Source organism: Propithecus coquereli, unplaced genomic scaffold (genome assembly GCF_000956105.1).
Source record: "Propithecus coquereli isolate 6110/MARCELLA unplaced genomic scaffold, Pcoq_1.0 Scaffold44, whole genome shotgun sequence".
NCBI lineage: Eukaryota > Metazoa > Chordata > Mammalia > Primates > Indriidae > Propithecus > Propithecus coquereli.
The window spans coordinates 3,686,579-3,700,711 of record NW_012150174.1 but is presented as its reverse complement, the minus strand read 5'-3'; the positions used below and the strand labels follow the sequence as shown (position 1 = coordinate 3,700,711).

Sequence of the window (14,133 nt, the reverse complement as noted above, 5' to 3'; positions counted from 1 at the left end):
TTTATTATGTTTGGATTTACTTACAAACTTTTTTCAGAGACTTTTTTTTAGAGTAGTTTTAGGTTCACAGAAAAATTAAGAAGAAAGTATAGAGACTTCCCATCTCCCTCTGTTCCTATACATGATGGTCTCCCTCATTATCAATAGCACCCACCAGAGTGTCACATTTGTTACAACTGATGAGCCTACATTGACACATCATAATCACCTAAAGTTCAGTTTATATTAGGGTTCACTCTTGGTGTTATACACTCTATGCATTTGGACAAATGTGTAAGGACATGTATCTATCATTATACTCTCATACACAGTATTTTCACTACCCTAAAACTCCTCTGTGCTTTGTCTTTTCATCCCTCTCCCCACGCCCAACACCTGGTAACCACTGATATTTTTACTGTCTCCATAGTTTTTTCTTTTCCAGAATGTCATATCATTGGAATCATACAGTATGTAGCCTCCTTCAATTTCCTGAGCACAATCATTTATAAACTCTCATTTAAATACAGATTTTGACAAAACTCTAATGATACAATAAGTGGTAAGTTATTTTAACAGTCACATTCAAAGATAACAAGTGTGATTTCAAGTAAGAAGAATTAAAAAAGATGTAATTCTTCATTCTTTCTTTAACTTAAATGAATAGCTGAATTAGAATGAAAACTTGATATTTATCCCAAAAATGGAATCTGTAGATGAAAAGCAGCTCTATTTCAAACTGGCTTCAAATGAGTGCTGTATGCTTATACTTTGTAGAGTTTGAGACAGTCAAGCACATAGATATATTTTAAGCAATAAATTTTTCATACATATCTATCACTTATTTACTTCCACTTTAATTCATACTGCTTGGGGTCACTAGCTCTAGGAAAATTGTTGACAAGATACCAAGGATCATGGTCTAGGTTAATTTAGATATTGTAACACCAACCTGTAACCTGTCGGTTATGGGTATTGTAGTTGGTGTTATAAGAGAAAAACACAATGAGAAATGAACTCTAAATGTAGTTTACTAGAAATTAAGAATTTAGTTTAAATCTTTGCTTCACCATGAGGGTAGAGGCCTTGAGAAGTCTATTCTGCTCTACTTTGCTTCCATTCTTTAGTCCATTAAATGAACATTCAAATACTTGGCTAAATATTCATTAAATGATTATCAATATAAAATAATTCATGTTTACAAAACTGGAAAAAAGAATGTTAAATTAGTTTCTTTCAATTTGACTCAAGATGATTCCACCACTATCATCAATTATAAGGGAAGAATAAAAGAAAGGGACATACAATCATTTTTTTACCCGCATAGGATGCAGTATGGAATATATAGAAAATGTTTATTGCCTATTTACATTTAATTGAGAAACAGTCTTTATTTGTGCCATTTTAGCTGGGAAGATATGTAAGAGCATCCTGTTATTATTCTAATCCTTATAATCTAGAATAGTCAAAATAAAGCAAGATGGTTTCAAATCAGTACAGAGAGCTCAAATAATTATAAATTTTCCCTGAATTTACAGTTTAGAGGGATTTGCACAAACATGCAGACCTGCAGCATATGAACTCTTCTACAAATAAAACAGAAATGGGAACCCGACAAGAATAGTAATAACTGTATGCTAGCCCTAGTGGTCAGAAGTGAGGGGAAACCATCCAACTGTAGTTCCTTAATCTCTTTTAACTAAAGTATCATTTGAAAGTGTTTTTGTCCTGCTCAGTCTGCTGTTACCTGACAGGTCAAAATATTTTATCATATCTTTTTCTGATATATATTTCCTAAATGTTGAATATCTTGACTTATTCCATCGTTGGAAACTGGAGAGAAGCATTTTCCAAAACACTAAAATGTTTTGCTTTCAAACTTTCTAATATATCCTTAATCATATCATCTCTCTGAATTCCAACGCAGCTCATTACAATACATACACATGCAGATATATGATACATAACATCAACCAAAAACACTTTAAAACTCCAGTTTTGTAAAACAGGAATAGAAATACCTGTCATTATTTTAGAAAACATTACACCTTACAAGAAATCTATTTAAGTACAAGTACAGGTATTCACACATTGAGAGCTGCCTGTTGAGTGGATTAATTATCGGGGCTAGAGCTAAATGACTATTGGTAGAAATCTTACATTACAAGAGAGAGAGGACTGCAGTGGTTTGATAATCCCAGGGTCCAGGACCTGCTGAAGCATCTCTTGGGGCATTGTTGAATATCCCACCAATTAAATAACTCAAACACAGTGATTAACAGAGCTTATGTGAGAAGAGCCAACTCTCTCAACTTTTAGGTTACCTAAAAACTAAACGAAAATCCAATTTTCAAAAGAAAATCCAGTTTACCAAAATATTTTAATTTGTGAGTGGGAATAAATGTCTTCTGCTTCATTGAGTACAATGATAAGTTAGATTTCCAAGCATTAGGAATCATCTTCATATTTCTCTTCCTCTCTAATCTGCCTATATTTCTTTAGCGTCTTTTAGGATTCACTTGGTACCTGCAATTTTTCTTAGGAAACCTACCTAGAAATGAAAATTTATTTACACAAAATAATATCATTTGCATAAAGAAAGTTTCAAGGCAGCTTGAGTCGCAGGTAGCCACCAAATATGGCTAAAATAGATAAAATTTTTTAATTCATTTATTTTACCAAACACTCTGCCAGGCAGTACTGGGTATTCCACTGGAAACAAAAAAGACAAAATCCCTGAATTCGGTAACTTTCACTTTAATATATTATACCCACTATCAGAAGTATTTTAGGCAGCAAATCTAGAGTAGAATTGACTTCTTGTTGGGATATTGGAAAGTTTTTGTCTAGTCTAAAAAGTTTTTATCTAGTTCAGCTGACATTTGCAGAAATCGAATGTATGTTTTATTATCGCATTTACTATTCACAACAATCCCAAGAATATATATTACGACCTTTATACAATGAAAAAACGGAAAGAAAGGAGATACTTGGAGAAGAGAAGAAGACAACATAGCAAATAAGTAATAATGAAAATTCTAATCCAAGGTTCTATTCCATAAATGGAGCTCATTCCATTCACCCACAGCTCATTTAAGACTAGCTATAATGATCCTCCCAAGTTCCACCACACTCTTAAAAGTCGAGAAAAGAGTCAGAGGGGGTGAGTGAAGGCTGATTAAGAGAAAAGCAAGCATTCGCCTCAAAGCACAGCCCCATGGTTGGCATCCTCAAAACAAGCTTTGAATCAGTGCATTCCTCTTTCTCCATTGGATAGCCAGTAATAGGTCACCCTAATCAAGTCTTTATTCAACCCTCCTCTCTAATAGAAATCACAACCTCCCAAGTCTGCCCAGCAAAGCTAACTTATCTTCCCATTCCCACACAGCTCTGAGGCGTGTTTAAAATTGCAAATAAGAAAACAGGGTACAACAGGACAACACAGAGCCTCTAAGCACAATATCATAAAGATTCAGGCTAGAACTGAAATAGAAATAGAGCATTTCCAATGTTGATGAACACTTCTTCACTTTGCATTTGCAGCATGAAAATTGACAATATCATTTAAATAAAATATGTACTTGTACTCACTTTCGCAAAAACTTCAATTGTTCTCCTCCATCTTTGCAAACTTGGCAAGACTTTAATAGTTTCATTTAAGAATAATTTATGGTCGATAGGTTTTCCTAGCTTTAAGGCTCTAATTACATTTCTTTCCTCAAATCTCCCCTAAAATACACATAATGCTCATCAAATAAAAGTGAAAATGCATTTATACTGATAATTTTGAATTTTCATACACAATTCTTTCATTTACACTACTACCCATACTATCATTATAAGAACCAGTCTGTTAAAATATGTTCCAACTAAAGCCTGGTGAGCTTTGAATGCTAGATAAAAATCATTCTCTGAAGCTAATGAAGACAGAAACTCTGCCTGTAACAATATTAAGTTTGTTTTCTCTGGTGATTCAGAGAAGTGAGCAATCTGTCAGTAATACAGTGAGTGAAATTACTTGTCTTGTAGGAATAACTGCTGACAGTCACTTTATTTCAGGGCTGACCCAAACATCTCCCTGCTGACAAACAAATTACTATGTCTAACTTTGAAAGGTAACTAGCTTGTTTTAATTTTGATTGGTCTTTCAGAATCTCTTATACATATACGCAGCCCCATCCTTCATTGTATTTTTTAAAAAGGCAAAAAAAAAAAAGTGTTTTGGGGGGACAGGCTTGAATTAATAAGAAAAAAAAGTAATGAAAGAATAACCCTATTATTGAAGCTAAGAAAAAGAACTGTGATGCTTCTTTCCAAGACTGTTATGTGGATGAAACTAGCAAGTGTGTCTACCCAACATTAAGACTGGCAGTGCCGCCAGTGACTGACTGGGTGAGTGAACACATTACCAAGACAGTATTGTAGGAATTAATTTTCTTCAATAAAGTGATTTTTAAGGCTCATATATTTCACAATCTAAACATATGTCACTGTTTCATAAACAAAATAAATGGATTAAAATAATACATTACCAATATGCTGACACATGGAGATATTTTAATTAGAAATTCTTAAGCTGTGTGATATTTAACTGCTGTATTTGCTAAAGAGAAACATGCATCATTTAATAAGAAGACATGAGACAGGTGTATCACTTTGCATATGGTACCAGATTGTGTTTAATATAAGCTACAACTATGAGGCAACAGTACTCCCAATTAAAACAAAACCAAACAAAATCACTTTAAGGATCTATCATATTGAAAGTAACCGCATAAAATGAATCAATACACTGAAACCACTTTTAAAAAAAGTCATTCAGAGCTTAGTTCCTGAGACAATATTTCTTCAGAAACAATCTAACATCATAGCTATTTAAAGGCCTTATTTACATGACTGCCTCATTATACTGGTCCCCTTTCCTTAACATTCTTTTTGACTTACTTAAGGATCAATGCTAACATAGCTGAAGAAGGCAAATGGCAACTTGTCCTGAAATTTATATGAGTGAGAGAATTGGAATAAGTAGCAATATAATATATTGTTTACTATAGCAAGTGCCCTCTGTTCTCTAAAGGTCAAAAGCATTGTAACCTTAGAGTTACAGTTTCTGATTGTTCCCAGGGTTAAATACATTATCAAAATTAATGGTTCAAGCCCCTCAACCTTCAGATATATGAGTATTCATGCCTCCATCTGCTGAACTGTTCAACTAAAAATAGCATTCTTTGGCATTCTCTCTCCTAATATTATGCCCCTGAGGCAGAGAAAACCACGCCTTAGATCAGCACAGTAGTATATAAAAAAATTGGTCTTTCCTGTGTCTCCCTTATTTTAAAGAAAGAAATAACAGGGGTATGCTAATGTAAGGAGGGGCTTTCCATTTTTAATACCTCTTCTCTACTTGATAACAAAATTTCAGAGTATAACTATAAATGCTGTTAAGATTTACCCAGGCTCATTAAATTTATAAATGACAACCTTAGAAGGGCAAATTAATTGTAACATTAAGCAGAGAGGACCAGTTCTGGGCAATGTATTGGGGGTGGGGTGGGAGGGAGGTAAGGGAATGTGTGTTGTGGGCTTTTCCTCCTAAGAATGTTTATAAATAAAAGCAGTGAACATAATTGTATGATTCCTCAGTAGCAACAGTTTATCATGATCATGATTATTGACAGAGCTGAGACATTTTAGCTTGTCAAAGGAAGGAAGAAAAGAAAGATTTTAATAGCAATAAAGCAAGATAATATTAAAATTTCCTTAACTTTTGCTAAAGATTTAAAATGTTACTATCTAGCAACTTAAATAAAAATGTCTACTGAGTTGTTCATGGATGTCCTGATAAACATGCCACACTCACACTAGGAAAGTTTGGGAAACCTGTCTTTCAAAAGAGGTCAATCTTTACTAACCAGTATCCATACAAACAAACAGATCAAAGGTTTCCCGGCATGTAGGAAAAAGGTGCAAAAAAATGGAAGCACGTGAACAGAGCAAGAATAAACAAAAACCAAGGAAACTATCAAACCAGTCAAACTGCAAAGCTCTGAATGCTCTGGCATTAACGGTTCCTTATTAAGCCTAATTAAAGTGACAGACACGTGGCATATGCTGTGCTTGTAGATCAGCATTGCTACAGCACTGCGCAGCTCTGGCACTCACATGTGTGACATCATGGTTTCCAGAAACCTGACAGAAGCCAGATTGACATCAGGGGTTGGTGATGGTGTAGGGGTAAAGGGGTGGGAGTTAGAAAAGAAGCCAACCTAAGTGAAACATTAGGCAAATCAGAGATTGGGTAGAAACTTGGCTAAGGGAAGCTTGACAGGATAGATAGAATACAACACCTCAACAGAAAATAAAAGTCAGAGGAGAGGAAGTCTTGAGTTTGAGCCAAGGCCACCTGCTTTCACATTCTTCCAAGCATTTAACAGTTTCTCAAGCTGACTTTCCTGAGTGGGTAAGCTTGTTAACTGTCATCATACAGAAAAGTTTGTCCCTAATGTCCAGTTATCTCTCTTTTTAGCTCTCTTAGCCATGGTAGACTTTCAGAATGCCCAGAAATATATGGCATCTTCTCTACAGCCAAAAGAAAGCCTTAGAAATATCTCCTAGCTATATAGAAGACAGCATATACACAGTATGTGTCTAATCATGTTTGAGTGGAAACCCCCTGTCTACCTCTTATATCAAAGCGAAAGGAAAGAAGGAGGCAGGCAACAAGCTCTGGAACTCTTCTTTAGGCTACTTCCAAGGTGGCCTTTGATCTTGTCCTTTTCCTTCTTCTTAGGATTGATCATTCCCTATCATTTTCCAAATAGGCAGATTCAAAAGTAGAAAAGATAATATCAAAGGGATCCTTTATTGATTACATAATGTTACACGTGTAAACTGGCAGAGCCAATAGGAGCTGAATATACAACTTTGCTAGATGTAATTATTTTCTTTTTTTGGAGTTGAGTTTCCTATCCTAGGTCAGAATATAAAATTTGGTATTAGATCTAACTTAGAAAATTAAAGTGTGTTTCAGTCTGAGGTAACCTGTATCCTTTTTGGAGGGATGGGGTGATTCAGCAGATAGCTGGCAATCCTCCAATATGGTAGTCCCAGCAAGGGACCCCAATGACACAGGAAAATAATTAAGCATGAAATTGGAGAGAGGAGGAATGGTGCCTGTAGAAGAAACTGACGTGGTTTTCAAAAGAGCCAAATAAGCCACCTTTTTTCAAGTAGTAAGACTATCTCACAGAAACAACAAAGAGCTTAACCAGAGAGTTAAATATGAAAGGACGCTGCAGAAGTTTATGGGGTAAAAAGCAAACAGCCAGGCCCAGGCAACTACCCTACTATAGCCTAAGTAAACTAAGTTAGGAAATCTTAATTAGGTAGAGTTAGAAATCCTCGGTAATAACCTCAACTCAATGAATATTTTATAGCTTTGGTTAAATAACTTAACCTCTCTGAACCTCAGCTGTTCTATCTATATAAGCAAAATTATATTTTATCAAATTTATAAGGTTTTTCTATGGTCAAATAAATTTTTTTAAATGTTTAAGTATTTTTAAACACTATACATAAGAAGAGGTAAGAGTGAGGGAAAGAAAGATCGTTTTGAAGACATTCATAACATAAAGAATTTGCCTGAAAATGTATAGTAATGAGCAACCTTAATTCAGGGGCATTGCTCTGTAATTTGTTTGTTTTTGTTTTGTTTTGTTCTGTTTTCCTGCATGAAAAGGAGGAAAAGAAGAGCTTCCTTAGGAATGAGAAAAAGGGAAAGATTAGGTTTAGTGTTTAGGCTGAGTGTTTGCTACTTTTTAAAAAAGCCTAGAATATGACTGAACAATCCAGTTCCCCACCCAATGAAGCACCAATGGAAGCATTCATACCTCAATCTGTTTGTGGTTGTAAGAGTGGCCACCACCATGTTCAAAGGTGTCCAAATTCCTGCCAAAACGGTCACTTAGGCCCTTTAGCCTTGGGCTAATTTGTGGGTGGGAGACATGACCCTTCTGTTTAGTAGCATATTCAGAAAAAAAAAAAAAAAGACAAAACATACTGTCAGAACTCATGAAACAGAACACATCTTTCTAAATTCAGGGTATTGACCACATCAAAGAATGGAAAGTAGAAGATTTCAAGACCCAGTGTCTCTCTTTTACAGAAATTTGGTTATAGGATCAAACAACGGTAATGTTTTCTTATTTCTGCCTCTGACTCAAGAAGATACTCTATAGTCCAGCTATAGGAAAAGAAGAAATAGATCATGTTTATAATAATGAAGATTGTTTATAGATTTTTACCAACTACAGTACAGCCAGTGTTAGTAGTATGGAAGGTGAAGGTTTGCAAGAAAGGTAGGGTTGCTGCTCCTCTTAGGCAAAATTTCTAGCTCTGCTAGGTAGCCCATAGTGGGCAACACCTTTATGACTTCCTGGATGAGGATTATGACAAAAACTTCTCAAAATATTGCAAAAATTCTTTATTTGCAGAACCAATTGCAAATATTCAAAATGATGTTTTTTTGTTTTTTTTTTGAGACAGAGTCTCACTGTGTTGCCCGGGGTAGAGTGTCGTGGCGTCAGCCTAGCTCACAGCAACCTCAAACTGCTGGGCTCAAGCAATCTTTCTGCCTCAGCCTCCCGAGTAGCTGGGACTATAGGCATGCGCCACCATGCCTGGCTAATTTTTTCTATATATTTTTAGTTGTCCGATTAATTTCTTTCTATTTTTTAGTAGAGATGGGGTCTCGCTCTTGCTCAGGCTGGTTTTGAACTCCTGAGCTCAAACAATCCGCCCACCTTGGCCTCCCAGAGTGCTAGGATTACAGGCGTGAGCCACTGCGCCCGGCCTCAAAATGATGTTTTTCATGGTATAATAGTTGTACACCTTTTATTTTCAAGTCGGAAATAAAAATACCTTCTCTAAATTATTTAAGAAAACTCAAAAATAATCACACTAAACTTTAAGAATAAAAACTATCTTCAATAAACTTCCCACTGTATTGAATTCAAGTTATTTACTACCATATATTTTCTAAATATTCAAATACCGAGGGTTTGATTGTTAGTGATCTCACCTTTTCGTTTTTATTAATTAAAATATATATTCTTACTTAAAGAATAAGTAAGAATATTCAACTTCCCATTCAAATGGCAGTACTAGAAGGGTATAGAGATCATCTAGTCCTATTCTACACTCCTCATTTTACTGTAAAGATAAGGTGAAAATGATTTTTCATTTGGTTTCCCAAACACTTTCTCCCCAAGTTTAGCTCAAAAGTAAAGAACAGTAATCCAGAACTTGATCAGACACCATGTCCAGACTTTTGACCCTGGAAAGGATGAGGATACACATATTCAGAAGCAATGTGTTTACATTTTACCAAGCAATTATTAAATAATTTGAGAATAACAACCCATATTCTATGAGCTGTAAGAAGGAAAATATCCAGCATCATTTTCTGTTTTGATGCTTATACATAAAAGCTAATCTGGACATAAATGGAGACATGGATGAAAAACTGATAAGGAAAAAGTTAACATATCCAAAAACAACTAAGCATAAAAATTGTAAAGCTATTAACTCATCTGATAGAGAATACATAGTACTAAGTCATAACGTGATTTTTTTCATTTAAAAATATTGAAACTGGCAGTTTTTCTTCTATTTGTTCTATGGTAAGCACATAAGGTGTTAATCCTTCCGGGCTACGCTTAAAATATTATTTAACATTCAGGCCATTATTTAGCATACAGCTGGTTAGCAGTTTTCCACTAAAGTACTGGCTCATATCCCACATTTTTTTCTTCTGGCACTTACCTGGAGCTGTAAAGGGCTGAGTCCAGAAGCAGCAGCAGCTGCCATTGTTGATGGAATGAACTGTACGGGGTAGTTATCACCTGTCAGAAAGAACAATGCATACAGGTTTAGACAATGCTCAGGGAATCGCAGCAGACAAGTACAAACATGGTCCTTGGATTGCCTAAGCTTTACAACATTGCTCTAAGCCCAAACATCTGCAGAAACAAAAGACTTAGTTGGGCACAGACTTGCAGTGCTGCCTTGGAACTTTTTGTTAACAGATAGCTGGTAGGCAAACTGGCAAAACATGAATGTGATGTTAAAAAAATTAAATGTGCAATTCAAGCATGTTCACTCCATTACAAATCTTGTAATACATTATTTTTTAAGAGTAAAAAAATATCTTAAAGCCAGGTTGACACTCAGTACACTGGGAAGGCATTGAGCCTTTTATATTAGAACAAAAAATAGTTTTGGCTTGATAGGCAAGGCAGAGCATTAGACTCCAAAAAAGGCTATGAGCTATTTGTTGACTGCCCATAACTTTAAACTTTATTTTATAAAATAATAATGAAAAATTTTTAAAAATACAACCTCTGCAGTATGATAGGACTGACAGAGCAGCTAATCTCATCTGCCAACATTCTGTGAAATGCCTCGTATCTCAGTGAGTGTGGAAACCATATTTTTCTGGATTAATCTCTGATACTGTACTGGTAGAACCTAGTACAGAATCGTGCACACTAGGCACTTATCAAACATTCTTTGATGATGATTTGATTAAATAACCACACATTTTACGTGACATATCTGTACTAAAAGCCTGATAGAAATTGAGCATGGATCAGCAGAAATCAATGTTACATCTTAACGTGTTTCTGACTCCAGACCACTCCTAAACAGGAAGACTGAAGTACCTTCTGTGACCTAAGAACACAGGCTGTGTTCATCGACCTAAAGAACCAAGAAAAAATGATAAGGAACATCTCATGATAGTGGTAACTGAAATAAAAATTAATATTTGTGGATAAATTACATAATATCAGTGATTTAATGGAGTATCACTTTGGCTTCAGCTACTTATTTAAAGTCAGTGTTATGTACTATCTCTAGGCTATATTTTAATAGGCTGTTCCTCCACACGTTTTTGACATTTGTAATAATCATGCTGTTTTACATGAACTTTTCCCTGCTGAAAGCTGAATGTAATAATGAATAGACAGTGTAAAAAAAAAATCACAATAATAAAGGTAGTCAACTGGAAAGCAATAAAGCTTTTCTTTTTTTTCTTTGCATGGACACTAATACCTGGAGCCTTCCTGGTGCCCCTGGTTCCTTGGAATTCATCCTGCTTGCCACATGAAGCGCTACTCAGCTGGCCCAATGTGAATGTTAAGTTGCTTTCACTTTTAACAAATTGTTAGCTTCTAATCTACACAGTCTCTTTGCATCATATCCATAATACCTCATCAGACCATTGAGCACAGTGTGTGCTTGTACACAGTCCAGTAACAATTGGCTTCTGATTGCATATGGAGCACTGCTACAATGCATTCACTAACACTATATTGTGATGGTCTCCTATGGAGTAATGTTCAAAATATCTGATCTTATTTTTCCCCTTCCATGAGGTTGATTTTGGTTTGCAGTACTATATGAGCTTTTTAGAAAAGATAACTAAGCCAAATTATTTTTTATAGTAAATGACTGTCACTTTATGCTTAAATAATTCTACTGATCTTCTTGATATTTAAACTAAATTATCTGAAGAAAGAATATCCTAATCTAAGTCAAATAGTATTTCTTTGGTCGATACCTTATCAAGTTAAAAAAAAAATCACAAAATGATGCTGAATTAATGGTGCTTCAAAAATAGGGGAAAAAAATCATCATTCCAACCATCACCATGGACTGCCTCCCAGAACATTTTAGAGCTATTATTTCTTTAAATATCATGCATTATTCATACTAACTCTAAACCACAATCCCCCTCCCCGTAAGTTTAATACCAGTTGCTTTATTTGTACTAAAACATTTTTCATGTCAAACATATTTTAAAAAATCAAACTCTAAAAGAATTCCCTGGGGCTCTCCTTTTTTCATAGCTGTCATGCTTCTATGCTATGAAATAGCTGATTTTTTTTTTTTTTTACAGTTTTTGGCTTGCCACTTAATTTATTACTATCTCTACCACACCCTGTAGTACTCTCCAGCTCACCTGCTGGCTACAAACAGCTTTCTTTCCATTGCTGACAAGCATATTTTGAAAACATTTTTAACCTTTCTGCTGGTTTGAATCTGTATATCTGAATATAATCTTCAGAAGGCTATTTCTCCAGAACATATTATTGTATCAAAACTAAAAGTAAAAATGAATACTTTAGAGCAACAGAGGATATCACAAGAATGATTAGAAGACAGAGAAAAAGGAAAAGGCAGGAGAAGATGAGGGAGAGGTAGAGGGGGGTCAAAGTAGAACAGAAAAGTCTAAGAGAGAGATTAAAGGGTACTGTGACATTTAGTTTTTTAATAACAAAGTTATGTGCTTCTCCCTACCCCCTTCTAATTTTGTCTGTGTAAGAGTCAATCAAGAAAAATTTCTCAGTGCCTGACTTGGCAAGGAATCAGTCAACATGTTGTAGCAATTTTTTTCAAATTTGTCTCTGGATTTGAAATGCTTGCGTGAGGACCCATTCTTTTTAAATTTGTACAATGGAAGATGAAGCCTGTTGGAACAGGTTGGCTTTAGGCACTACTGTAATTTGGCCCTTGCTACCTCTAATGTAAGAAGAAAACCTCCAAAAACCAATTTGGGAAATAATTCCCATTCTGTAAATCTATTTTTCTAGCCTTCCAGATATTCCAACTGACTGTTTTTATCTGAAGATTAGAGAACAAATACAAAACGGGATTTAAAACTTATGGAAAATTTGCCTGACATTAGTTTCACTTGTCAGAATAGGCAACATTCCTTTAGAATCAAAGCAGCTTCACAGCAAGAGTCCCTAAATGAGAGAAAGTAAATTCTTAAATTTTCAGAGAAACTGAAATGAAGCCAAAACTTAGTAGGACTTAATCACAGAAGAGGAGCTTGTACTAAGAACCTCCTGCCCATTAAAACCAGGCTACCTCTTACAAGAATACTTTTAATTTGTGTAATTCAGATATAAATTCCATTTTTTAAGAGTCAAAAATCCCAAGGGCAAAATTCTGTCCATTTATTTTCATTCTTCAGAAAAACAGGAACTAAGATAAGTTGTAGCATCTTGAGATATTAATATCTTCAGATATTAACATGTTAGAGAAATCGTTTAGAGAGGTTGTGAGGCAGGAGTAGAGAAGAAGAAGAAAAAAAAACAAAACATAGAACTAAGATAGAGGACTCAAGGATTCTTCAGTAATTGCCCCAAAGTGGGGATTCAATCTCATACCTCATTTCCCACCCTTCAAAACAGAAGAAAAATACATTATACATCCCTAACTATCTCACAAATTACTATGTGATGGTATCATAGTATGATAATTTGCCAAACAACCTATAGACCCCACCTTTATGAGCAATAGCCATTCTTGCTACAATATGGAAATATTTGAATCACAACCACTAATGCAAACTTGGACATACCATTTTCATGAGTATTGCTTACATGTATGTATACAGCACAACAAAATATTGCAAGGCTCCTATATTGTGAGGGTATGCCATAAATATGAATTTATCTTCATGTGACATCAGACTGCAGCAAACATTAGCAGGTAATAGATAATACATTTACAACCCTAAAAATAAAACAAAAGCTTTAATTTGTTCTGAGGACAAATGGACAAAAAATTAGCAAGAATCACAATATATATTGCAGAGATCATCATGTTCTTATTTCTCCTGCTAAATTTCTCATTCTCTATTAATCAAAGAATAGATCAATGATGAAAAGATTTTTTCCAGGATTTTTTCTGAGATTATCTATATTGTTTTGCATACCATTAAGGAATCTAAGAATCAAGGATCAATCTTAATTTCTTTACTTATTTAACAGCTATATCCAGACCCTTGACCAATCACTTGAAAATCTATGGAATTTTTCACAATGGCAGTTGAATAAGTGAGTGTGAATGAACCAATGTAAATCCATCCCCATTACAAGAAATCAACTCAAAAAACCATCAAAGTTCATGCCTTCACGATGGCTCACCAATGATATAGCCTCCATATATGAAGGAGAACACAGTTAAAATAATTCTGGACCTTTATAAAACAAGGTTAGTTTACACAGATGAACACATTTTCTTCTTAGACCTCAACATTCTCATTTAAAAATGAGGGTACTAGGCTGGGCATGGTGGCTCACG

At 34.9% G+C, this 14,133-nt stretch overlaps 1 protein-coding gene across 5 annotated transcripts in view; it reads right to left on the bottom strand.

Annotated features, from left to right (window-relative positions):
- The window catches only part of SOX6 (SRY (sex determining region Y)-box 6), a 551,939-nt gene that overhangs the window by 116,562 nt on the left and 421,244 nt on the right, over positions 1-14,133 (bottom strand). For 3 of the 5 annotated variants that reach the window (XM_012654370.1, XM_012654372.1, XM_012654371.1), the window contains one exon: positions 9,802-9,881. In XM_012654370.1, coding sequence (XP_012509824.1) covers positions 9,802-9,881 — 80 coding nt within the window. Of the gene's footprint in view, positions 1-7,868; positions 7,992-9,801; positions 9,882-14,133 lie in introns of all 5 variants that reach the window. The other 2 variants (XM_012654369.1, XM_012654368.1) reach the window with 1 other exon arrangement.